The sequence below is a fragment of the Gekko japonicus genome, unplaced genomic scaffold (genome assembly GCF_001447785.1).
Source record: "Gekko japonicus isolate JY-2015 unplaced genomic scaffold, Gekko_japonicus_V1.1 scaffold522, whole genome shotgun sequence".
Classification (NCBI taxonomy): domain Eukaryota; kingdom Metazoa; phylum Chordata; class Lepidosauria; order Squamata; family Gekkonidae; genus Gekko; species Gekko japonicus.
In genome coordinates this window covers 210,834-235,214 of record NW_015169790.1, presented here as the reverse complement: position 1 = coordinate 235,214, position 24,381 = coordinate 210,834, and the positions used below count along the sequence as shown (strand labels likewise).

General features: G+C 43.1%; 1 protein-coding gene across 1 annotated transcript in view; it reads left to right on the top strand.

The window, feature by feature from the left end:
• SRGAP2 (SLIT-ROBO Rho GTPase activating protein 2) overlaps nt 1-24,381 on the top strand; it is a 298,501-nt gene that overhangs the window by 112,380 nt on the left and 161,740 nt on the right. Inside the window, exon 4 of the mRNA XM_015417019.1 lies at nt 19,959-20,121. Coding sequence (XP_015272505.1) covers nt 19,959-20,121 — 163 coding nt within the window. The remainder of the gene's footprint in view (nt 1-19,958; nt 20,122-24,381) is intronic.

Below are 24,381 nucleotides of genomic sequence, written 5' to 3'. Positions count from 1 at the left end.
TCCTTGAAGTTATTCAGCTGTTCCAGCAGAGGACGCATATGCTCTGCTATAGCCTTAGCCACCTCACTGGTAGCTTCCGGTTTTGGGCTCTCTAAGCCTTTCGCTTTCAAAAGTTTTTCTCTGTCCTTCTTCCCCGCCATCTTTATCGTTTGTTTACTTTCACAAATTTTTTACAAGTATCTGAATGTGCACTTGACCACTTAGATTCGCTTTGGTAAGTACTTCTCGACAGTTTTCTTCGCGTTTTCTTCTGCTCCCAGGGGTTCCCTGGGATTCAGTACAGCTAAAAGAACTGGCAGTCTGTGTAATTCTCTTCGAAGTCGGGTTCCATTATTCAGCTGTTCATCCAGAAGAAGAGAAATTGAAACGTCCATATATCTAGGAAAGGCGTTGTTTGGCTATAGGAGATTTTCCACGAATTGTCCTCTGCTGGATTTATGAGTACAGGAGGTCTTTGGGCACTTTTATTGCATTTAAGCAAGGAGAATCCACCGGTTGGATTAATGTGCATAAATCCTGTGAGCGCACATTTGTGTCTCAGTGTTGACTTATGAGATGCCATGAGCACATATGATTATATTTGAGAACATTGCAGTTGTGGGTTGTGGACCACCAACTAATTATATATGTTTATTTGTAATTTAAACACTTACTTAATATATCTTAGACATTTCAAGTGCATTTAATCTTTGATGGTCTTCCCTTGGTACTTTTCTGCTGTTATCTACTGAGAACGCTGGAGGGAAGCACTGGGGGAGAAAGCTGCACTTCCCACCTTTTCCAACCAGATCTTGGTGATGCATGCTAGGTCAGCTTCCTCAACCAGGACCAGGTTCCAGATTGCAGATTATTTAACACAGTCCAGCCTGGCTTTTGTCAATAGCACTTTCATACCCATTGGATGATTAACACAAATACCAGGTTTCTGTAAATTGAAACAAGGCAAAGTCAGAACTTGTCTGAACCTCCTTCATCTTTTTTTATCTCCATATATTCCCCTTGCAATTAACTGCACAGTGGTTCCTCTGCTGTCCTCCAGATCTTAAACATATAATAAAACAATGCCTCCTCCAAGGTCCTGTCAATCCCAGCTGACAGAGACTTCCCACCAGTATCTTCTGCCCTCGACCTTTAAGACTTTTTAAAGGTATGACCTTTGGTGTCCCCCTTTGGTGACCTGCCCTGGTACTGAGCTCCGAAAAAAGGTCCCCAGGCTTGCCCAGAAATATCTGCTTTAGGCAGTTCATTAGTACATTCAGGTTGATGCCAGCCTCCAGGCCCGATGTTGTTTTTAGCCTGGCTTTGTTTTTTCTCTTGCAATGGCAATTGGGACATGGGAAGTATCCAAATAAAAGCTAGCCTCACCCACCTGTCCCAGTTTGCTGCTGTCTCTGGCATGAGGCCAATTTTGGCCCTACAGGAAAATTTCATTCTTAAATTCTTTTTGGACTAGCTGAGTTTTGGAAGCAATAATACCTAACTAAAATATGAACTGTAGCAGATCTTTGATCTACTTCAAGGGATCCCTTTGAGTCCTACACGTTTGATGCTTCCTGTGTCCTTCTTGGGTGGCCCTGAATCTAAGTTTGAACACTCACCCTTTTGTACAGCTGCTCAGCTTGCTTAATTACCGCAGTTGCTTTTAGTTGTGCTGAAATCCCCTTGCATTTTGAAGCAGAAGTGGTATTTCAGCTTTGTTCCTCATGACATTCTGTCACAGATATTACCCCTCAAGTTCTGACTGAATCAGTTATTGCATGTATATTGTTATTATTCTGAGTAAAGTTTTTTTTTTGTTTAAGCGAAACCCTTGTTACCTCCACCCCTTGTTTAAGCAAAACCCTAGTTACTTCCATTCTCTGCTTTTCCCCAGCACATCCTGTCTTTCCTGACCATCTCTCTTAGATTGTGATCTCTTTACTGCAGGGAGATGCCTTCTCTCTGCAAGAATTTCCCACTGCTGAGCTGCCTGTGTTGAATAACTATGCTAATAATTGTCTTTTTTATTTTTTTTAATAAACCTTATTTGGTTTGAAACATGTTTATGTCTAGTGTAAGAGTAAGGAGAGAGCCCAGCGGTTGAGAGGCAAATCCCTGTTAAGTTGCATGTCTTGTGCCCTGGCTGGATGTAGCTGAGTTTAGGGCAGGGCAATAACAGCACAGATCAAGGTGACTGTCCTAGACAGAAAGTAGAATCATGTTGTGTTTGGTTTATTTTTTTTGTTCTTCTCAGTGGTCTTTCAAGTGTAACCACATGCAGTGTGTCAACATGCAAACCGGCGCCATCAGACACCAGCAGTTCTATTTGCCATATTTATGTGGGCCCTTGGTATTTCTGATATGCATTGCCTTGGAATAGCTTTGGGATTTGTGGCACAGTACTTTGGACAGCTGAGAGTTCTCTTTAACTGTTCAGTCCTCGTGCTTTATCTAAATTGGGAAAAGGCCATTTTCAGGCTGTCCTGGTGTTCAGGTTTTGGGGGAGGAGAGCTGTCTCCGCTTTGGGGGGGGGGGTAGGGTCCAGAATCCTGTGATCATGTCAGTAGTATGAGATGATATATGACTTGAGCAATGTAAAAAAAAATAGAGACTGATACACATGAAGCTGCCTATTATTGAGTTCAGAGCATTAGTCTGTCAAGGTCAGTATTAACTGCTCTAGCTGGCAGTAGCTCTCCAGGGTCTCTTGGGTCTTTCACATCATCCACTACCTGATCTTTTTAACTGGAGATACCAGGGATTGAATGTGAGACCTTCTGCAGGTAAAGCTGATACTCTGTCAGTGATCCATGTTCCCCCCTAATTTTTGTTCATTCCAATGTTACCTCTTCCTTGCAGGTTGGCACTCTTAGATATTGGTGGTGCTGTTAATTTTCTGGCTTTTATCATATTCTTGATAGTTGATTAATTCAGTAGTGAGATGTGGGAAGCTGGCTTAATAGCAGGTGTGGGAGGAGAAAGCAGAGTCTTTCAGCATTTCTGAGAACACATGTGTAAGTGAAGTATGACATTCTAGCAGGATTAGGAATGCTGGGGAAATTCCCAGCCATCTTCTATGCGGAAGGTAGTTCAAAGCATATAAAGAAAGCTTTAGCCTGAATAAAATGGATGATGTTGGGTAATTAACTATTGGGATATTTGATTGATATAGCAGAATTTGCCCAGTCAGAGAAGTGTGATATTGAGTGCAGTAAATAAATCTCCTAAGAAATGTATTGCAAAAAGTAAAACTTAAATTTATTCAAGTAGATGCATTCAGGTTGCAGTTGAAAGGAGAGAGAGAAGCGTATTCTAGAGAATACCTTCCCTGTCATTAGTGGCCAGCTGATCTGGCATCATGTGTATGAGGGAATTGTTTCTACAGGTCTCTAGAGACATGTGACTCCATGGAAAACCATGTGAAGCAGTGGTCACAGAGAGAGAGGAGGGAGGGAACAAAGGACACAGAATGAGGGGACAGGTCAGAGGACAGCTCCCAGATTAAGACAAAGAGAGAGGCATCCCATTCAAGGAAATAATACTTATACACACTGAGAGTGATCTAGTAGCCCCCCTCCCAATGTACATGTTGAATTGCTCACTTCAGTAATAACACTTGTAGGTGTCCTAGTAAATGGTCTTCTTAAAATAAAAAAAAAATCTTGTCTTAACTACTTTCCATGATGGGAATCTCCCAATGATTGAACTCTTATCCTTGTTTTCCCTACTTCACATGTTCTTTAACTCAGAGAAGTGAGGGCCACTTAGGAGAAAACCTTGTGGTATTTTTTATTTCTGGGCAAATATCAGTATAGCAGGGTAGTGTCATTTTCCACATGGATAAGTGACCGTGTGTCTTGTACTTGGTGTACTATTCCCTTCCTTATCCTCATGGGGTTTGGAAATGTTTGTTATGGTGTTTGTGTGTGCCTGCTCCAGAAATTGTTCCTGAGATGACATTTGTTGTAAAAGCACATGTAACTGTCAAGAAAGTCAGCCCTGCAAGGTAGGCCACTTGCAGAATGAATTTCCACAACAATTAACCTGGTAGGTAGACTCTTATGGTCTAAGGTATTGGAATAGGATTGAGGCACCTGAAGCACAAAACACACCAAGTATAATCAAGGGATATTTATTAAAGTGTGCAAGAATATTTCAAAAGAACATTAGCAGTGAGAAGTAACACACAAAAAACCCTGCATTTAAAAGACTAAGTACACAATATGACATTAATTCAAAGTTACCAGATGTTACCCATCTGAGTTGAAGTTAGGGAGCAACCCATGACTCTTTGTCCAGAGAGCATTTTGCCAGGCCAGAGCCTGGTCCATTCTGAGGTTAACTCATCATACCTCATGAAAGCTGTGCTGGCTACGAATGAAGAACAGAAATACTAACCTGTTAAGGCCTAAGGCCTTTAGCCCAATCAAAAATCAGACCAATGAAGTTATGTTGATGTGAACCTGTTACAACAGATGGCCCAGGAGGGGCACCATTTTATGACGGGATGGAGGGGTTATCTGCAATCTAACCCATCCCTTGTGTAGTATAAATCACAGCACCAACTGAAGAATGCATTGGTGCCAAGTCCTGTCCTGGTAAACAAATGGTGTCTCTCTACATGAATTGTTATCTAAATGTCACAAGGTTGTTGTGCCAACCCTCAATACCAACAGCCTGTTATTTTCCGTTTGGCCTCTTCAACCCATTTGCAGGACTAGAGATTAATATGAGGCCTGGTTTTTAATGAAAGAACAGGAAATTGAACTAAAGGTCCAATTTCTTGACAGTAACCTAAGTGTTTTATACCAACTAGATCACTGGTCCATTCCACTGACTTTGCTCTGTCGAAAATATGTATAGGATTTAACTTAAGAACATAAGAGAAGCCATGTTGGATCAGACCAATGGACCATCCATTCCAATGCTTTGTGTTGCACAGTGGCCCAAACCCAGATGCTATCAGGAGATCTGCCAGTGGGGACAGAACTCCAGAAGCCCTCCCACGGTTGCCCCCCAAGCACCAAGAATACAGAGCATCACTGCCCCAGACATAGTGTTCCATCTATACGTAGTGGTTAATAGCGCTCATGGACTTCTGCTCCATATGTTTATCGAAAAGCTATCTATGCTTGTACCTGCCTCCACTTCCTGTGGCAGTGAATTGCACATGTTTATTACTCCTTGACTCAAAGGAGCAATAACATTTCCAGTTTTGCTTGCTTATATGTAGTGTTTGCATTGTGAATCTTCAGATTACTATTTATGAATGTGCAAAGTTAACATAGTGGTTACATTAACAGCTTGCATTTACAGAACATCTGGTACTGAGGCCAGTGGTAACAGTGTTTGTGCCAGCAGTTTATTTCGTTATATCATCGAATACAGTTCAAGTCCTGTAAGGCCTATGAGGTAAGATGTTCCAAACAAAAAATCAGCTCCTGATGCCGCCATGCTCTTTCCTGAAAGAAAGAGGGCAAGTGCTGAGTGGATTCTTGGAGATCTTCTTTTTAAAAATCCTTGTTTTATTGCTGCGAGTTGAAGTTGTGTCTCTCTGCTGTGTGGAATTTGAGTGAACCTTCTGCCATCCATATTCTTGCTTGGATTGGAACTAATTCTTCTGTGTCAGGTTGTATCTTGATGGCATGTTGTTTTAAAGCTATTAAATCACGATGCTACAGGTTATGCCACAAAGAGGGTAAAAAAACCTTTATCCAAGGTTGTGATCACACAGGCAATTTACAGGCAATTTGGTCCCCACCCCCCCCCCCCCCCGGATCAAAGCGGCATGATCCGACGCACACATCTGGCACTCAGCAGCCATCTGTCCCTACCTTGTTGCAAAATGACTCCCATACGCCTTAAACAGCCACTGGGGAAAAGTGGTGGTTTTCCAGGTGAGGTGCTTCTGTGGCGGTTTTTCTGGCATCTGAACGCGCAGGCGCGCTGTGGAAGTGCAGGAGCCATGTAATAGCCCCTCCTGTTTCCAGCATGGCAGTATGCCGTTTTCAGCAACCCAGCCAATCAGAGGGGCGCATCAGCCATGGCTCCGTGCTGGTGGCGTGGTAGCGATGTGAACCAGCTCTCACAGGCCAGCTACCCAATACAGCTGGCGTTGTAGGACTGGTGTGAATGCTGTGAAGCACACCTAACTCCAGCGGCTTTTTTCTCCACGGGATACTGCTGCGGCAACCTGCTTGTCTGGACACAACCCAAGAATGCACTGGTATCATGGGGCTGCTTTGGGATGCTACCCTAGGCAGATGAATTAATCTCTTTTGTTAGGCAAAGTGCTTCTTAACCCTTATTAATGAACTTTTTTTAAAAAAGCATGAGAACAAAATAGGACTATGATCAGTTCCATGTTGCTGAGTCTTCTGTCAGTGGTGACTAGCAGATTCTCCAGGAAAGGGTAAAAACATGGCAGATGGGGCTGTGACTCAGTGGCAGAGCATCTGCCTTGCATGCAGAGAACCCCAGGTTAAATCCCAGGTATCTCCAGTTAAAAGTATCAGATAGTAGGTGATGTGAAATACTGCTGCTTGAGACCTTGGAGAGCTGTCATCCATCATTTCTGTAGGTCTAAGTGGTCGGATGTCTGAGCATGTAGACTGCATTTCAGACTGTTGTGCATATTTTATGTATCGTTATTTGAATTCTGTCCCTTCCGCAAGGAGCTCAGGGAAACATATATTCTCTGAATGGGATACAGTGTTCTATTTTATTCTGTTCAGCCTTGTGTGGTAGATTAGGCTGGAAGACAGTGAATTTCCTAAGGCTTCCCCATTTGTTTCAGGGTTCTAGGAAAATTTGAATTCAGGCCACCCAGATGTAGCCACTATGTCACACTGACTTTAGAAATAGTGTTAGCTTAGTCCTTTCCCCTGTGGATTTATGTCTAACCTTTAATTGTATTTGGGAATTAACTCCAGAGGCTGATTTGTTGGTGTTGGAGGAAATACTTGCTTCTGTTTTCTTTTCATCCGGCTGCCTGAGGGGAGACTCCTGGCTGCTGGGATGATATAAGTGACTTACACAGAAGCAGCAGGTGCTATCTGTAGCCAATATTGATTCCTCTGAAGGCTCTGGAATCACTCAGTTTGCGTCAAAGAGGTGGCATTCAAAAGCTTGTAGGCAGTAGTAAAATGCAGTCAGTTTTGAGGGTCTTTTAACCATATACCTAGGATTGTCAGATCTGCCCAATCCAATATGTCAGTCAAATGCCTATTATTTGATAGCTTTCAAATCTTCTAAAGATATTCCATGAAGCTAAGAACTGTATAGTGTAGGTGGTAGCCTACCTCCTTTCTTTATTGTATTATGGTATAATTTACAGCTGTTGGTATTCAGAAGAAGAGGAAGGAAGAGATACGGATGACAAACGTGATGATGCAGATGTTGGTGGAAAACCTTGTTTATGATGCTTGAAAAACTGGCTTGTTGCCTACCGATGCAATTACTTTAAAATTAACTCCCCCCCCCCCATGAGTTCCTGTTACATTGCATTTCTGCTTTAATTTCGTTTTAATTTTTCTTTTTTAAGTAGGCTAATCTTGGTGCTTCAGGTTAAAAGCTACAGAGAACCATTTAGTGACTTGTTCACATTTATGGAAACTTGTTAAATTTTAATAATTTATAACACTTTCCCCAACTTTATTTTCTTGTTTCACAGTAACAAATGTTCTTTTTATAATTTAGCCCTAATATCAAACCTACCTTGAAGTATCTTTTTTGTTTCAGTAAGGTCAGTGCTTTAAAATATTTCACCATGTTTTGACTGGTCAGATGACCAAATCTTTTTCGACAGCTCAGATGCCCCAACCTTATATATAGCCCTAGGCTGCCCGGTCCTTCTGTAATATTCCAGTTGCTAAAACAGAGACTGCCCAGGGTTGTATTGGAACAGATCACTCAATGACCCTTATGAGCACATTTGTACCAACAGTGTCATTTGAAAATCCATGGCCAGCTTGGCACTTGGCTGTAAAGCCTGTACATTTTATGAGACCATAAATACAGCTCACCGTACTGACAGCCATTTTCCTATTTTTGTACATATATGTAAGAAAATGAGCATGTCTGTGGACCAGCCAGCTTGTCAACAGTGTGGAGTGCTTGCTTTTTGATGTTTTTTGTGGGGTGTCAAAGCAGCACATGCCTAGCGAGTAAGAGAAATTCTTTGCTTTTCTCTGTGACACTTTTTTTACAGCAACTGGCTAGTTGTAGCTTTGAATTGCCCCAGCTTTTCCACTACCCATATATGCTAAATCTGTGAAACAATCCAGACTGCAAATGTCTGTCCTTTTCTGTAGTGTTTTTCATAAGACAAGAAGCTCTGCCAGAGCAGATTGTTTTAAAAATGGCATTCTGTTGTCACAGTCTTTCATTTAAATACAAGTAAACTTTTTAAAATGTACAGATCCTTTAACAGGGGTCATTTCGTAGAAAAAGAGGTGCAGGAGCTTATTATCATAACTCATTAGCATAACTAATTTGCATATGTCATGCCCCCTGACATCACCAGAAGTGTGTCAGAAGGCAACACCCACCGCTCAGGCTCCATTGGACTGTTTTGGATTGCTAGCTATTGGGGGGAGGGGAACATGCAGATCTGTCCTTGCAGAGGAGGGAGAGCTTGTACCTGAATAAAACCTGGTCTTAAAGGTGCCACTGGACTGTTTTTTTTCCAGGGGGCTGGGTGGGGGCTCTGCAACTTATCTGGCTGCTTCTTGCTCTGACTGAGGGCTGCTGGGAGCAGGGGGTGGAGCTTGTTGCATGTGCCCGCCCCCTGGGCTCTTTACTGCCGGAGCTCTGCTCCTGTGCGCTCCTGCAGGAAATGACCCCTGTCCTTTAATAAAAGTCAACCGTGATCTGTATTTCTTTGGAAAAGTTATCAAATGGCTCCTAATACAAATACTCCTTATGTACTTCTTATAGACCAAGTCATTTGTTTATTGAGGTTGCATTGTACTTCAGCATGAAGGCAGGGTCTTGTCTAATAAGATATGTGGGAGGGAGCTGTGCTGTGCTAGGTGAAGTAATGGAAAGAAGGCGGGGGTGCTTTTATTAAGGGGGGAATCTGAACCAGCTCATACTGCTGAGCAGCCTCATTTCAGCATGTGTGTATGTAAAGAGAGGTAGGAGGTGTGATGCCATTGCTCTCTGTGTAAGCACACTAGGAAAGCATCTTCCAAGCAAGAAAAAGCAAATTAGGTGGCTCTGTAGGGGCTCATGACCCATCAGGTGTGGGGCTCTGCAGTCTACCAGAGGGGATCCCATGGGTTGAAGGATACTGGTTTTAGCCATTTCTGCATGGTGTGTATAAGGTAGAAGACTGAGCAGTGCCCCGTGTTTCCTGTCTAGTTGCAACTTGAGAACACAGTTCTCAGTGCCCTGCTTTTACTACATTGTCAGTTAGCTCCTGGTTTGTTCTTTATCCAAACAGAGAGGAGTCTAAGGGGTGGGGAATGGAATGAACTTTCTTGAATTGTGATGTGTAAAACTTGAAGCTTTTGGTTTGGCTTCTAGGCTTATACTAAAAGGACAGTTTCTTAGGAGCAATTTTTACCACTTTCCACATCACCCAGCAGTCTCATGTGGCTCTGCAAAGTCACTGCTAAAAGTCAGGAAATCCTTACAGAGCAGTGTTTCTCAACCTTTTTGGTATGGTGACCCACAAGTCCAAACTAATTCTGTACGGTAACCCATCTAGGGCTGGCCCAAGGCTTTTTGGTGCTCTAGGCAAAGTATGACCTTAGCAACCAACTATTCCAATGTTCTGTTTTCTATAGTGCCCAATCATGTTTTTGAGAAACCAACACACATTACACAAAAGGTACAGCAGCCCCCACTATTAATCCCAAACAAGTGAGAGTTCATCTTCTCCTCCTCTTTTGCCAGCCAGAGTTTGAAGAGGTGTGCTTGGGCGGCATTGGGTGGTTGCAAGGGGCTTAATGCATCCCCCACAGCAGGTAGTGGGCAGTGAGGCACTGCAGGGGACTGGGCATGTTGTTGGGGCTGCTGTAGGAGCAGCATTGAGACCAATCCCTCTTTGTGTCCTCCTCTGGCTTTCCATGACATGCTGAATAGCTCCTACCTACTCTCCAACCTTCCCCCCCCCTTCAGCTACTACCATGAAGCTACTAGCTGCCCAATGGCTTTTTGCCCCTCAGTAGTGGCACAAAGAAGGAGAGGGAGATGAGAATGTGAGAAGTTGGGGAGGAGGAAACTAAACAGGATACAAAGGACAGGAACCGTTATTCAGGAGGGCTGGCCTGGGACCCACTTTAAGGGGCTTTATGGCCCCCCTTTGGGTCCCAACCCCCACATGGCTGGGAATCACTGCTGGATGGGTGGAGGAAGGCTGTAGTAAGGAAGGGCGCGATTGCTTGAAATCACTCTACCCTGCACTCTCACAAGAGTGAGGGGTGGTGGGCTAACTGCCCCTTTCTTGTTGCACTGCCCTCCCTGCCACCCAGCAGAACATGGCATATTGTTCCCTGACGTTTAGCAATGGAATTTTGGGAGGAATTTGTGTGAGAAATTTGGGAGAAAATGTGATGAAAAAGCTTCCATGAGTTGGCTGTATTCCTGGAAGTGTGGCTGCAGCCCTAAGTCTCTTAGGCCAGGCACAAATATATGTGTGATCTCATCAGTATACAGTGGAGTGCAACTTGACAAATGAATTTCAAAGTTAATACTTCCAGGAGAGCATCACGTAGAGCTAGAGCTGCCAGCTATCACTGTGGTCTTTAACATTAGTGTCTTTCTTTTTGCATGTAGATACCAGATTATCTTCTGTTTTGATGCCCATCTCCTGTCCCTCCCCTTTTCTTTTAAGAAAAATTTTTATGCATCTTCCTTTTTCAAAAGCCCCTCCCTTGTTTGTTTTGTTCCAGATGAGCTCTAAAGTCCATTATACAGCTGTTGGCTACATTCCTGCCATAGCCTGGCTTTAAAAAATATTTTTATTCTTGTGGCTTCCAAGTGTTACACAATGCAGTGGAAAAAAAGAGCACATGTAAACAAATAATAAAAGGAAACGAAGTAATCCAGCCAAGTTAATGTGTCAAAGGCAGGGTCCTCTGGGAAGGGGTCTGTTCTGAAGCCCTGTTGAGGTCTGATCCAGGCACTATCCCATTTAGTTCTAATGGCAGATCCTCCCAGAGGATTGCTATTCATGCATTTAGCACTGGGGTGCCGGATTCCACCAGTAAATTGCTTCTCTTAAGACAGAGTAGGGTTCATGTGCCACATCATTTCCTGTTTGTTTTATTTATTGAGACATCTAACCTGACTTATGCTGCTGGCTCAGAATTGGTTACAGGGTCTTTACAGCAAAGGCAGTAAGATCATCTAAATAAAATACCTCCTTAAAAATGCTGTGTGAAATCCAAGGAAGTAAATTTTGTTTAATAATTAAACTGTTTAAACTTTAATAAGCTCACAATCAATCTAGCCCACATAAATATTTTTACTTATTGTCAGCTCTGTTGCTGTTTTTATTAAAAATAAAAATTAACATGCTAAAATGCTCCTGTGTCAGCCTTGAGTGCAGATGATTAATAGTAAGGCCAGCATTGGAAAATATGAATTTGGAATGCACAGGTAACCGTTTACCAGTTTTCCAAGCTCTGGAAAACATTTAAATGTTTATAGCAGTATATAAATGGTAAACAAATCCTTATTATTTAATCATTTAATGTTTTATGTCTCTAGATGGTTCCATATCAATTTAATCTTGACCACCAAAAAATGCCAGGACTTGGAACAAATTACAGGATGGTGGGAAGAAGTAATTGGCTCCCTTCCACCTGTATGTAATTTACTGCCGCAGGATGTAATGGCAAGTGACATGCATGGTTTTAGAAGGGTGCTGGATAAATTAATGGAGAATAGTTTTAGTGAGAACTTCTAGGTTCAGAGGCAGTATCCCTTTAAAATAACAACTGTTGGGGTGCAACAGCTGGGAGAGTTTTTATCTTCATGACATGTTTGTGATGCTCTTGTAAGCATTTGACTGGTTACTGTGTGAGGCAGACCTGTGACCTTCTCCAGCTAGGCTGTTATTTCATTTAGTTCTTATAATGTATATTTTACTGCATGCTTGCCTTGCAAGTATGAAGTCACCAGTTTGGTATATAAAGTGGTGCCCTGATAATCATCATTTTTTATATTAGAAAAGTGCATTTCTGGTCTATAGTTGGGCACAAGGCCTTGGAAATGTCAGATGAAGCCTTGAAGCCACCTGGGAATCAGTGGGAGAAACATTTAATACCCTGTATCAAAGTGCCCTGACCTGAATAGCCCTGGCTAGTCCAATCTCATCAGATCTCAGAAGCTAAGCAGGACTGGCTCAGGTCAGTATTTGGATGGGAGACCACCAAGGAATACCAGGGTCAGTATGCAGAGGCAGGCAATGGCAAAGCACCTCTGACCATCTCTTGCCTTGAGAACCCTGAGGGTTTGCTGTAAGTTGGCTGTGACTTGATGGGGGAAAAATAATCCAGAGTGCACGATTTCTCTTCCCTAATATCTGGCTAACATCAGTCTTAGTGTCATTGTTGCAATCATCCACCCCATCTGTTGCCAAAATGGTTGGAAAGCTTTCATCTTCAAAGAAGTATTAATGCAAAATGAATGTACACACATTTACCTTGCACAGTGTAACCTAAGCATAAACCTGTGTTTCCTTGGTATGGCTTTGTGATGGGAGGAGCACAGATCCTTGCAGTCTTGCTTCTACCTGCGTTTTAATACTTACACCGAGCTGCAACTGAAACCCAGGAATGATTCCTCCCATAGTGGACTATTGGCTCCAGCATGTTATCCTTTATCCCCAAGTTTGTTTGCTATAAATGTGACTTAATAGTAGAACTCATCCTGTCTCATAAGCCCTGGGAAAAGTCTTGAGTAGTTTAAGGTTGTTTGCATGCAGTCCATCTGCACATTCTTTACTGATAGGCAATAAAAATGTTTCATTTGATTACCTTTAAGCAGGCCTTCTCATTTTGAAGAACTGCGTTCTGGGCCTTACCACTTAGACAATGAAGACTACTTTATCAGGGTGTTGAAGTGTGGTAGCAGCCATGACATGGGAATATGAATTGCTTTATGTATTGGCTTTTGAGAACTAGCTGTGATGAAGCTGATCGGTTGGGATGCCATTTTTTGTCTACTTGTCTACTTAATAGTGGTAACAAATGAGAGATGATTGGTTAATCTGCTTTTTTTTTGTAGATATTAGTTAAGTGAGCCTTCACCCAGTACCAAGGTAAACTAAAGCAATTATCAGAACACTCAAAGCAAAGCTTTCTGAGTGGGGTTTTTGTTTTGTTTTTAATGTTGCATTAGAACCTGGCTGTTGATTTTGTGTGAATCTAGAAAGATTGGAAACTGAAGCAGGAAGCATATTTCTTTAAAAGCTTGCTAAACAAAGAGCTATAAAATATTAAAACTGTGTTTCATCTTCCAGTTTCAGTCTCAGAAGTTTGTGCTTAGGGTGGTGTGATTTACAGTTTATCTGCATGTGTAGCACTTTTTGGAACTGTGTAACATAGATATAATCTGTTACCTATTTTGTTGGGAGGGGTGGGACAGGTTTATCTCAGAAAGAATACTCTTGCTGGGATAGTTTTTGAAATCTGGGTTAAATTAGAATCGAGTGAGTAATAATTCTTTGCAATGAGTTTACAGTAATTTTCTGCTAGTATTCAGAGCCATGCATGTTCTGTGTGCCCATGGATTCGCAACACATGTGTGGGATTTCGTGCCTGGTACAAAATTTGTCATTCTGGGAGCATCACTTTTCAATTAGAGACAAAGCAAATTTCTAGTCTTTCATGGTTGGGAGAAAAGTTTAGAAAACAATTAAGGGTTTGAGGTTTCTGAAACCAGACAAGGGATTCCCTGGGATTCAGATACTGTACTGGATTTCAGTGCCCTGAATAACGTCATATACATCTTGCTGTTCCTTAACTCCCTTGATTTCATTGGCAAATTCTGCTGTCTTCTTCCCATGATAACTAACTTGCCATTCTGTTCCTTGCTAATAATTCAAAAATATTCCAAAATAAATTATGCCAATTGTTTTCATGTGCCTGATTTTCTGCTTAATTCATTGGTGTGTGTCTGGAAGAGTGGGGAGCATAAATTTATGAAAGAACAGTAGAGCAAAAAGTTTTGACAAAATAAAGTTCTAGGACGTTTTGTATTTGAAACGTTCATTGTTACAAGTTCAGTGAAAACTTCAGTGATCTTCGTCGTGGTCTCTGTGCAGTCCGGTACGTGGTTTGGGCGCCTGCGCACGATCTCTATCGGAAAATATTCTAGAGCTTGCCTCAGGAGTCTTTTTGGCGGGCTCTTTTCCCATCCTGGGGAGCAGGCATGGATTGCGCATGCCTGGAGTGGGGGAGAGAGCCGCCTCCCACTCAGTTCTTCGACCGCCTTCGTGTTCACACCTCGCAGCGATCGCTCTTCAAATTGCCTCAGCTGAGTTTTTTTCACCTTTCTTCATCAACTTCTTTTTGTCTTTGCTCCTTTCCTTTGTTTTTCTTCTAAAGTAAACAAAAAAATAGTTCACTTTACTATTTTTCTTCACTTTTGTTCTTTTGCCCCCCTCCCCTTCCCCTCCCCTTGGTCGGGAAGGTGTTTGCATGGGCCGCACCCTAATTTTAAAGACATGTTGCCATTGCCCTGTTAAACTCCCATCTAATGACAGCCACGACCTTTGTTTAATTTGTTTGGGGGAGTTTCATCGGGTGGACTCGTGCCCTCATTGTGCCAAGTTCATTAGACAGGCCCGTAGGAATAGGGCAGCCCACCTTTGTACAGCTTTTTTTGAAGTTGCATTACACCCTACAATGACTTCAACGGCGTCTTGTGCTTCTTCTGCCCCTCAGAAGCCGCCTTCTCTCTCTGAGAATGCTAAATCTTTGAAACAGAAACCTAAAAAGCGGGATGATAAACCCTCTTTGACGCCAATAGCGAAGTCGTCAAAATTGACTTCAGTTCCGAAACTCGATCCTGTGATAATCGCTGGTCTCTCAACGTCGACTCCTAAGGTGGCCTCTACAGCAATCTCTGCTCAGAAGTCTAAACACCAGCCTTCGACTTCGCCGCCAGTTTTATCTTCTCAGACGGATTGCATTCCGCTTGGTCAACACTCTAAGTCACTGCCGCGGAAGTCTTCTTCTCACCATGGTTCTCTGAGGGCTGTTGCCTGTCGCTCTACATCTCGTGACTCCCAGCTGCCTATCCACGTTTTGGATGACAGGGAGTACGTTATGAGAAGTCGATCCCGATCTCCTCAAACACGTTATGATCGCAGGGCATATGACTACCACAGATCGCTTTCCTGATCGCAATCTTGATCCGATTACAGATCCTGGTCCCCGGATATCAGGCATCATAGATCGTATCGCCCATGCTCCTACTCCAGGTCCTCCACTCCTCGCCGGGACCGCTATATGCCATCACAGGACACTGACCTCTATCGTCACCACCCCATCTTGCCTCGCACTCGACTCTCACGGTCTGTCGCCTTGACCAGCCTCTGGATGTGTCGACATCAGCAGATGCCCTGAAGCGTTCTCCATCAGAACCTTGGTACCATCTGCCCACTGAAACCCAAACAACTCTAGATGTGTCTCATCATATTTGATCACCATCTCCAGACTTGGTGTCTGACTGCTCCATTTTGGGTGATCTCGACCCTGACGTGATTCTCGTTGAGGACGACGGTCACTGTTCTGGTTCTGTTTCACCAACTGAAAGGCCCGAGGCTTATTTGGAGCTTGTCACTAGGATGGCCACAGCACTCCAAGTGCAGGGTTCTACAGATACCAAGGAAGTAACCGATGTCATCCATAAGCTGGTCCAGGCAGACATGCCGCCGTCGACATAAGAACATAAGAGATGCCAATGTTGGATCAGGCCAAAGGCCCATCCAGTCCAACACTCTGTATCACACAGTGGCCAGAAATACCAGTGCCATCAGGAGGTCCAGCAGTGGGGCCAGGACATTAGAAGCCCTCCCACTGTTGACCCCTCCCCCAAACACCAAGATGACAGAGCATCACTTGCCCCAGAGTCCCTATCTATACCTTGTGGCTAATAGCCACTGATGGACCTCTGCCTCTACCAATTCTACCTTTGCTGCCAGTACACCTTTCGGTGCTCAAAGAGCTATGAGACCATCCCGCTTCCGTACCTCTGATATCGAAGGGATATGTGACACCATTTATAAAATCCAAGAGTCCTCAGGAAAATTCCTTTTCAATCATCCTTCACCGAATTCCATGATAATTCATTCCTCCTTGAAGTCTAAACAGCCGAGACAATCCATTCCTCCTGATCATGAGGGCCATAAGATTGATTCCATTGTGAAAAAAATCTACTCCGTGGCTGCCATGAACATTAGTAGGCTAGATTCTTCTGCTCTCAAGTTCCCACCTCATTAACTGACTCTTAGCTCATTTTTACATACTTAGCTCATACATAACATCCTTGAACACATTCAGTTCTCCTCAGGTCATGTTTTTTCTTGAGGTTTGTTTGACTATTTTACAAAATCATATTTTCCTGCCACAGTTTATTATTGGATATAACGGTGGTAAAATATTTTCTTTGCTTCTGTTACTGAAGCAATGTAAGGAGAGAAATCATATTTTGTCTCTACTTTTGTGGAAGAGCAGGATAGCCCAAGCTAGACTGATGTCATCACATCTTGGATAGTCCAAGCTAGCCTGATCTCATCACATCTTGGAAGCTAAGTAGGGTTGACCCTGGCTAGTATTTGATGGGAGACCTCCAAGGAATACCAGGGTCGTGACACAGAGGCAGACAATGGCAACCCACCTCTGAACGTCTCTTGTCCTGAAAATCCTACAGGGTCACCATAAATCAGCTGTGACTTGACGACACTTTGCACCAGCATAGAGGAGTTATTTGTGTGGGTCAGTTTTAGAAACTGGCTTCTCCTTAACAGCAGCTCTGTTGCCTCTTTGATATCAAGATAAATAGTGGTTCAAGCTGTGTTAAGGAACCACAGTAAACTGTGGTTTTTTTACACAAACCAGATGTATGTAACAGACTGCTGTATGGAAATACCAATTCATCTTATGCTTATTGACTCTCTTACTTCCATGTGGCATCCTGGATGCTATCTGGAGCTCCTTTGCATTGCCAGGCTTCTGGGGAAGCCTCACTATGTATGCCATCCATTCGCTGTTGACCAGCTACAGTAAATGGGCAAGGGATAGGGATCCCTCACTGCCAGACCTCTCTGCTGCTGATCAGCTAGCCATTGGTTGGGGGGGGGGATGACCCCCCAAATGAGGGAGGAACACCCAACATTTCAGCAACATGCCTATGTGACTTCAACATGACCCAGAAGTGACATAGGCATGTTGGGAACATTGGGGCAACACTCTGGTTTTTGGGCAAAAGCTCTATGGTAGAAGCTAATTCAACCATAGAGTTTTTGCCCCAAAACCAGAGCATTGCCCTGAAGTGCCTACGTCACTTCCAGGTCACATTGGAAGTCACATGGCCACGTCACAGAAATGTGCAAAGAAACTCTTCTCATGTCTCCCTTTGCCTCTTCCTGATGTTAGCTGTCTTTCCCTTTCTGTCCTGGTACTTCAGTGTAACCCCCAAATTGTACTCTGAAACAAAATAGATCTTTGGCACATACACTCTTCTTGTCTTGTGGTTTGCCTGCCTTTTAAATTTTCCCTGCACACTCTGAAGTACATTCCTGCTTGATGAATCATCACTAGTAGAAAAAGGAATATAGAAAGAAGGCAGGGGAAAGGAGTTTTCGTAGAGAGCACCACTGATAGTTGGATGCAGCAAGAGTCACAATTTTTCCTGTATGTTTGTGCTTCCCTCTCTGTATGCAGGAGGTTAAGAGGGGTAATGTAAGAGGGGCATGTAACAAACCCATAGCTTATAAATTGTGGTATATCATGGTATTTTAATGTAGCTTCAGTGTCCTTTATTGTGACATCCTGTCCTGAGATGGTCCGCATGGCTGCTTTGTGAACAGAAGTGAAAATGATCATGTCGTGAAAAGGACTGTTGCCATACTGTCTTTCAAAATGGCATCTAGAGCCTCTCACCTAGGGATGTTGGAGGCCATCCTGTTTGAAGTCTCACTTCTACTTTACCATGGGAAAGAAGGCTGTGAAGAAATGCATTTTTGGGGTAGAGGTCTGACCTGAGTAAAACCTTTACCAGGAGTTTTTTAAAGTTTTTCTCTCAGGGCAGAGAACAGACAGGAAGGGGGAAGTCAGTTCAGTGGTTTCCCAGCTTTATCTCAGTTATCTCTTAAGAAATGCTAATAGGTCCAGCTAAAGACAATAGAATGGTCCAATCTCCCCTCTCCCCCAAGCAGGGAACAGAGATTTGAAGGAATTTAGAAAGACTTCAAGAAGAAAATTCTGGAGACTTCAAAAAAAGCTTCTTTGACCTGACCTGACCTGGAGGCAAGGAGGAAGGTCTTTTTTGGTGCTGAGTTCATCAGAGCAGACAAAACTCTTAACTGAGGTCTGGTGGAGGTGTCCATTACCATGTGCTGTCCTGGACAGCTGAAGGAAGCTGCAAGGTTATGGAAACTCTGTAGAGATCTATAACATTCTAAGCTAAGGAGTCTGTCCTATATTTAACAACAGATAGGGCATGTATATATAGAGAGAGGGACAGAGGAATTGCATTTTATCCATTTCTTTTTAATTCCTTGCGCAATCTGGTGCTGTGCTAAAACTATCCTTGTATACATTTTTTTAATAAATACTATATAACCTTTGATCCTGGTAGTGGTTCTCTGTACCATATAGACCTCCACCGTCTTGGACATGCTATTGTAAAAGGAGCACCAGGGGGAAGACAGGCAAGTGGCTATTCCTCCAGGGGCTGACAAGACAGTAAACTGTCCCCATGGTGACCAAGCACTGGGCAGCAGGAAACATAGAGGCAAGGCCTCAGAACTTGGAAGGGAAGATGGGAGTCCTTACCCTCCCAGCAGACAATTCCTACAAAGGTCAGGTGATGGTGGCAGGTTACCAGAGAGAGAGAAAAGCCTCTCAAAGTGTTAGGAAAACCTTGGAGGACAGGACTTGCAGGCCAGAGCAGGACTCTTCCACCAAAAGATTACTGGTAAAACCAAAGCAAACTCTAATAGTACCTCATTGTATTGATCATTCAGTAACAGTTACCAAAAAGTATATATCTTTATTATATTCTTACTTTGCTTCAATGTTATCAAAGCAGCTGATATTATAAAAATGCTTGTACTTTATATCGAGCCATCTTGAGTCCTTTGGTAACAGGAAGGGGAGAGAGAGGAGGAGAGAGAGAGCAATGTGTGATACCTAGGGGTGTGCAGGGGAAAAATGGGCTTTTTTGGATTCAGGTATAATAAAGCCAATTTTTTTCGGTATTCCCAAATACCAATACTGGTATTGCATTGGTGCCTGAAAATATTCGGTATTCCCAAAAATATTTGGCTCCATTATATCCTATGGGGCCATTGTAGTCAATGGCAAAAAACTTCTAACAAGTATTCAGGGGGCTGGGGGGGGGGTTGAGATAGAAGCACCAAATTTGTACTATAGCTGCTGGAGCCTCTCCCCAAAAGAACCCCCAAGTTCTAGAACCTCAGGTCCAATTCTAGGGGCATCCAAAGAGGGTGCCCCCAATCCTCCATTCTTTCCTATGGAAGGGGGAAAAGGCAGGCAGCAGTGTCTCCCAGAGAATCTCTGCACTAGAAAGTAAGTGAGGTGTGGTGTGAGGGGGCATGTTTGCAAGGCCAGCAGCAGAACCAGTGCAATGTACCCCCCAGAACCAGTGCCACCCATAGTGATGACTTCTAGTCTCTTTAAAGGTTCTGTCAATTAACATTATTGTGCTGTACTTATAGAGCATATCACCCACTTACTCTGCTAATAATTGTCTTGCTCTTTGTGTTTTCCCTGCAGAAAAGACCAGAATGTTCTTTCACCAGTCAACTGCTGGAATCTTCTCCTAAACCAGGTGAAGCGAGAGAGCAGGGACCATACCACTTTGAGTGACATCTACTTGAATAATATCATCCCTCGGTTTGTCCAAGTCAGTGAAGACTCTGGAAGACTTTTCAAGAAGGTAATATTTTTGCTGCAAAACAAATGGTTTTCGTCTGTAGAGATTGCTGTATGAGATACATATCTTTGTTGCTATTAAAATTAAAGGCACTTGAGGATGACATGATAATTTAGATTGGGCTAATCACACTGGCTCCCAATTCTATGTAGCTGCCTCCCAATTCTATGTAGATGCCTTGCTGGGTAGAATAGAGATTTCATAGTTCCACTACGGTCAGAAATAGAGCTGACACAATTTTATGTTGGTTTGTTTGGTAGTTTTGCAAATTGCTTACTATCTCTATTAAAACAAGGATACTTTTATTTCAAGTAGATGTAGCCTTTTGGTTGAGTTAGGTAAGAGATTCTGAACATCAAGAGCAAAATAAAGGGTTGTTAAACATAAAAAGGAGAGAAGTGAAGAATGGGTTTCACAATCACAGCGAAATATACTTTCACTTTTTGGGTGAGTTTTGCTTTCGGCAATGATCTCTGTAGTAAAATATTTGGTGGGAAGTGGTGAAAGGTGCAATCATTAGAATTCAATTAGCAGATTGCTATCCAAATAATAACAGAGTGTTTTATCTATGCATAAACATCTAGATTTTGAGTATTTCCTCAGATGTGAGGTAGTGATCCAGTTAAAGGAGTATTAATTGATCTAATAATGCAGTCTTTGATTGATTGCTTTAAATCTGCCTATAACTGCATATGAGTAAAACAGCAAATTGGATGACAGATTCTTCTTTTTGGTGGTATGTGAACGTTTTACAGCAGATGCCAATGTAGGAGAGGTAGTCACTTCTGAATAAGAGACAAGTAGAAATACCTCCTTTGTGAAGGCATCTGCACTCTATTTATCTTATTCCCTTGTTAAAATAGTTAAGGATCTGCAGTGTAAGTTTATCTAACCAATTAATTGACTAAGCAATGCAGTCATGATTAGAAATGTGGTTTTAAATATCCAATAATTGCTCTAAGACAGCCTTCCTTCGACTGCTTTCTTGTTTGTTGGTTGTTTTGGGCGGGGTGAGCCCCAACTTGATTGATTTAAAATAATCTTAGTTTGCTGGATTGGTTTTTCTGAATGCCAAGTGTCTGCCTGGGAAAAAAATAATCCAGTAGATCTGAATTGCTTGTGAAGTGACCCCAGGACTGTATCCAGTATCCTAGATTTTACCCACTTGCCACACCTTGTGCCTTCCTAATAAACATCAGCAGACTGAGAGTGTTTACTGGATTGTTTGCAGACTTTCAGCTGATTTGATAGATTATCTGAGGAGTCCTTTTCCAAATTTGTAAGCTGTATTCCATGAACTGCTACTACATTTTGTTTCTTTCTTGAATTTATCAGCCCTGACAATTCTAACTGGTATACTTATCTTTGTGAAAGGAAACTAGTTTGTCCTTTTTTTCAAAAGTATTTTGAAAGTGGCAGTGGAGGAGTGAGTTTGTGTATTAAGAATTTATAGACTATTTTCCAGTTGAAAGAAAAAGCCAACTCTATTAAAACTTATGTCTTCAGAGAATTCTCTTTGGCTGCACCATATGACTATCCACTGTGTTGAAATGATTATCGCAGATTGGTTCCCCCCCCCCCTTTGAGTTATTCTAAGGAGAATACAAAAGAGAGGGTGCAAAGTGGATTGTGAGAGCATCCACCACATACAGCAATACGTAACCCCAGAAAAACAAATTGGTGTTAAGTGTCTTTTTGTTGCGGTGTTGTTGTTGTTTTGCAGAATTGTTTAGGACAGTGCTGTGATAGGTCAATATTACAATTAATCATTCCTTCACTCAAAAGTATATGGACCCAGTCGTGGTGGTGGGTAGATAGTACTGAGCCCACCGTAATGACAGTGATCGATTGACCCTGTGGCATCACCCAAATTACCATATAGGTATACACAACAAGTAGTTGGGAAGGCAAAAGACTGCAGTGCATTCCGCTGCACAAATGGCTGTGGTGCTACAGGTAGGAGGACTCCCAGGAAAAGAGTTTGACCATTGTTTGAACAATGTCTCTGGGATTAAAATTTCAATAACATTGCACACAATGTGTTCATATTGCTTCTTCTGTGAGGGGAGCCAGCATTTTGCAGATCTGAGTGGCCATGTTCATAAGAAAGCATAGGAGGCACAATAGCAAGCTCATAATAGTTAGCACTGTGTGCTGCCTGATAGCTCAGTGGGAAATAGCAATGCACAGAGATTCACAACATGGGAATTTGATTCCCATACTAAAGAGATGTGAGTGGCCTCTAGGAGGCATAGTCCACTCTGGGGGGAGGGTCCTGCCGGTAGTGCAATTTCAGATGGAAAAAGGGAGAGGTACCAGGACCAGGACCCTTACTCCAGACTGACTAACTAACCAGCCACAGGAGCAGATAAAAGAAATATTTGGAGACCCTTTCCTAGAGGCAAGCTCCTCCCCCCATGTAGGTTCCCATGTCACCTGGTATAAAGGTGACACCCTATGTGGATCCATATCTTTGTAGAGAAACAGACTTGGCATCCAGATGATCCCTAGCTACACTTTTCCAGGGAAACCATTGCACTGCTGCTTGCATTCCCTCTAAAAAGCACAGTAACCCAGCTACAATGCAGAGATTACAACACTTTATAGAACCTTCAATTTCCCACTGCTTTTCAGCTGTGGGCTTTGCTTGTGATCTGAAGGGTATAAATGATGGCAAACACCCTTACTTGTATGCATGTTGAATGGATGGCTGTTATAAGAGAAATGCGGAGCTAGTGATGAAGAATGGACAGCATCAGCCCTAGTTAGGGTTTCTTGAGTGGGGAAGGGTGCTGTCACCAAGTTCTTCTTCTGTTCCATCTGTTTCAGCCAAATTCCTCACTCTCCCATTAACGATTGCTTTGATACCTACATTTGGAGCTTTTATGCTATGAAAGCGTATGTAGCCTTTGCAGTTCTCTGTGGAACTATTTGCCTTGGGACTACTGTCCGCAGTTTGTTCTCATCTGTGTGCCCTAGCTGTTATCCTGCAAAGGTGTCAGAGCCCATGCCACGTCACCTAATATACAAGATCTGAGTTTTCTGACTGGAGTTTTTATACCACCGGTGTGGTGCTGTGGGGGCAGAAAGGGAGGAGGCAAGAGGGGAAGTTTGCTGAGGCTCCCAGTGGGAATGTTTTGTAACTGACACCTATGAGAAGGGAGGTTGTGTCACATTATACCATTGTCTGTTGTGAGACTGACCCCTGGATGAGCACAGGATTCTCATTAAGGTCTGCTCTTCTGTTGCTGTATCTCCATTTCTGCTCAGTTTTCACTGTCCCTTGTGCTGGAGGAGTCTTGCTGACCTAAGGATGTCAGCAGTAGGCTCACCCTAGTGTAATGATATTGGCTGCACCAGCATGACTTGTTTTTCATTAGAAATGAAGCATTTCAGGCTTCCGGTCTGGCTCCCGCGAAAGGCAGACGCATCCTCGGGTCGCTCCCGAGGGCGCCTTGCCCGCCCGCGGTGGAGGAGGGAATCCGCGCAAGCGGAGACCCGAACGAGCCCCTCAGATGAGAGGAGCTCGGATCCGGGGCGCTTTAGGGCGTTCCAGGGGGGAGTCTCTCTTTCGGTCGAGAGATCGGAGATTGAGACTCTCGCCATGCCCTGCCCCTTTGGACCTTGCTGCGTGAGCGACCCCGTTCTACGGGGTTTAGCGGAACCACCGGGCGTCACCGAGTGATGAAGCGGGGGAAAAAATGGAAAATAAAAGACTGGCGTAACTGTGAGTTGTCAAAATACAGAGAAAATGAACTAAGAACGTTTCCCCCCCCCTTCAGCGGAAAATGAGGAGATTAATCCTCTATAAGCGAGAAAGAAAAAAAAGAAAAGAGGGGGGGAATGGACTGAGCGAATAGTGATGTTTTCCTTTGATGTACTTGAAAATAAGCAAGAGGTTTTGTTTCCCTGGAGCGCATTTTAAAAACTTTACTAAAAATAAAAAAACAAGATGTCGGAGCTGGGTAAAGACAAGCGGGGGAGAAGGGAGGGACTTCCGTCTGGGCGTTTGTGTCAACGTGAGTGCCGGCTGTTTAATATTTGGACTGTGTATGGCTATGAATCCAACGGGGATTGTGAAGGAAAAGAAAAGCTTGAATTGTGACAGCGAAAAGTGCCTCATGAGCGTTTATAAAAGTCAACAATTGAAGAGGAGAATCCAGCGAAGGGATTGGGAGCGGATAAAAGCGAAATTGAAATTAATACCATTCTCAAAGCTGGAGATCTCCGGGCATGGCATGAAAGGAAGACAGCTTACAGCAC